The 2,885-nt window shown below is 33.0% G+C and overlaps 1 protein-coding gene across 1 annotated transcript; it reads left to right on the top strand.

Annotated features, from left to right (window-relative positions):
• The first annotated feature begins 1,883 nt into the window (after positions 1–1,883).
• Positions 1,884–2,595, top strand: LOC110927739 (pathogenesis-related protein PR-1). The gene has a single exon (XM_022171180.2). The coding sequence runs from the start codon at positions 1,905–1,907 to the stop codon at positions 2,433–2,435; it is 531 nt and encodes a 176-aa protein (XP_022026872.1). The 5' UTR covers positions 1,884–1,904; the 3' UTR covers positions 2,436–2,595.
• The last annotated feature ends 290 nt before the right edge of the window (positions 2,596–2,885 follow it).

Genomic DNA, 2,885 nt, shown 5'->3' with positions numbered 1-2,885 from the left:
ACTTTGCCGCCCACACCGTATCCCCTTATACTTTTTCATCGTTATTGTATGTTTTCTATAAATGTTTAAATTGAATAAGCTAATAACGTATATGGAACAATCATGAAATACAGTTTGCTCCTTTATTAAGTTAAACTCAAAAAAAATCCCTAAACAGTAACCAAGTTTTATAATTAGTTCCATTCTAACAATTTAAGTAATTATTTTAAAATTAATTAGTTCCATTCTAACCATTTAAGTATTTAATTTAAAATTTCGTCACAATAAAAATACGACATAAAATTGGCTGACCTTTTAGTCAGAAAAAATTCAGGGAATTTAATCAACCAGGTAAATATTTTCTAAGGAAAATTACAACTCTAGTGTCCTAATTTCTATGACTCTATCCTTGCTCCACCACATCTCGTCGTCGTCAAGAGCACCATAAAGTAATTTACTATTTTTTTTGAACGAAAAATTCGGATCACTAGCAGACCACTGGAGTATCATTGTGTCATCGGCGGAATCACCCGATCATATCCATCTCCACTAGGCATAATGTGATAATGCCTATACACACCATTTCAGTAACCAAGTTTTATAATTAGTTCCATTCTAACAATTTAAGTAATTATTTTAAAATTAATTAGTTCCATTCTAACCATTTAAGTATTTAATTTAAAATTTCGTCACAATAAAAATACGACATAGAATTGGCTGACCTTTTAGTCAGAAAAAATTCAGGGAATTTAATCAACCAGGTAAATATTTTCTAAGGAAAATTACAACTCTAGTGTCCTAATTTCTATGACTCTATCCTTGCTCCACCACATCTCGTCGTCACGAGCACCATAAAGTAATTTACTATTTTTTTTGAACGAAAAATTCGGATCACTAGCAGACCACTGGAGTATCATTGTGCCATCGGCGGAACCACCCGATCATATCCATCTCCACTAGGCATAATGTGATAATGCCTATACACGCCATTTCAGTAACCAAGTTTTATAATTAGTTCCATTCTAACAATTTAAGTAATTATTTTAAAATTAATTAGTTCCATTCTAACCATTTAAGTATTTAATTTAAAATTTCGTCACAATAAAAATACGACATAGAATTGGTTGACCTTTTAGTCAGAAAAAATTCAGGGAATTTAATCAACCAGGTAAATATTTTCTAAGGAAAATTACAACTCTAGTGTCCTAATTTCTATGACTCTATCCTTGCTCCACCACATCTCGTCGTCACGAGCACCATAAAGTAATTTACTATTTTTTTTGAACGAAAAATTCGGATCACTAACAGACCACTGGAGTATCATTGTGTCATCGGCGGAACCACCCGATCATATCCATCTCCACTAGGCATAATGTGATAATGCCTATACACACCATTTCAGAAGGAAACCCAATAAATATGGAAACCCCCCCCCCCCATATTGTGACAATCGAACCAAGGACCTATTGGTGGTTACAAAGCCTTATCTCAACCTCAAGATGACATTTTCAACGTTTTATTATTAAATATTATCTATTTCATATTTTAAGTTATTATAGTTCAACGTTTTATTATTAAATATTATCTATTTCATATTTTAAGTTTTTAATAAATAACATTTTTTGAATAAACTCATTTTCATATTTATAATTTGCATCCAGTTCTTGAAAAAATAGTTAGGACTTCATATATAGTTCTTGACATATTTAATGGTTGAAAAATGATTTAGCATTGTCCTCAAAAGATTATGGCAATCATATTCGATCATGGGTACCACTTAAATTCTACAAAATCCGACCGCCCTATTATACTATTTCTTTATTTTAATATTATTTTTATTTTTAAATCAGAATATATATATAATTATGCAAGTAGCATACCCTAAGAAAATTCCGATCACGGAAAACACATCATACTATCTCTCAATGCGGCTTTCTCTTATCACATTTGCATTCTTGCGGCTTTCTCTTATCACATTTGCATTCTTCTTTACTCTCCTAACCTCCACCAATGCCATCACTAATAAAAACCAATTCAATAAAAATGTGATCAATGACTTCATATCTATTCAAAACCAAGCCCGAGCCGCGCTGCATATGCCACCGCTCGTTTGGGACACACGACTAGCGCGTTACGCGGACTTGTATGCTAGGGAAAGGAGACAAGATTGCTTGTTAAAACATTCAAATGGGCCTTATGGGGAAAATATCTTTTGGGGTAGTGGTAATGGGTGGAACCCCACTCAGGCGGCAGCGGCATGGGTTGCAGAGCGGCGGTGGTACACCTACGGGTCGAATTCGTGCAATGGGCAAGAGTGTGGGCATTATACACAAATTATTTGGAAGGAAAGTAGGAGAGTTGGGTGTGCAAGGGTGACTTGTTTTCAAGGTAGAGGTGTTTTTATGATTTGTAATTATGATCCTCCTGGGAATTATGTTGGTGAGAAACCTTACTAATTTTGTTGTGTGACTATTAATGAGTGATCATTTCATGATCATATGGTTTTATACACACATGTATATTTATGTGTGTTTTTCCCCTGTATTAATTAATTTATTTTTTTGAATATTCTTACAAATTTGTGCCTATTTTATTATATATTGATCTTTTTTGTCATTTCAGTGTACTGCTAATGGTCTTTTTTTCATAGTTTGAGAGTGATAGTATGATATAGGGTTGTACACAAGTCGGTTTGGTTCAGTTTTGAGCTTCATTCGAAACCAATATTTTTAGCTATTTCTAAGTCGTTATCGTTTTTTTCTGTTATAGTCCGGTTAATTGGCTAGGCCATTTTGAAGATCTAATTATTGGAGATCTCATGTATACCGAATTATTATCATTTGTGAAATTTTGGTGAAAATTGGTATCAACGTCTTTTTGGTTTATTTTTTTTATTACAATATGAT

Source organism: Helianthus annuus, chromosome 3 (genome assembly GCF_002127325.2).
Source record: "Helianthus annuus cultivar XRQ/B chromosome 3, HanXRQr2.0-SUNRISE, whole genome shotgun sequence".
In the NCBI taxonomy this organism is placed as follows: domain Eukaryota; kingdom Viridiplantae; phylum Streptophyta; class Magnoliopsida; order Asterales; family Asteraceae; genus Helianthus; species Helianthus annuus.
The sequence above is the reverse complement of the archived record's forward strand: the minus strand, read 5'-3'. Positions and strand labels throughout refer to the sequence as shown.

Coding starts and splice junctions, on each gene's coding strand:
- LOC110927739 (XM_022171180.2), top strand. CDS start 1,905: ATGCGGCTTTCTCTTATCACATTTGCATTCTTGCGGCTTTCTCTTATC.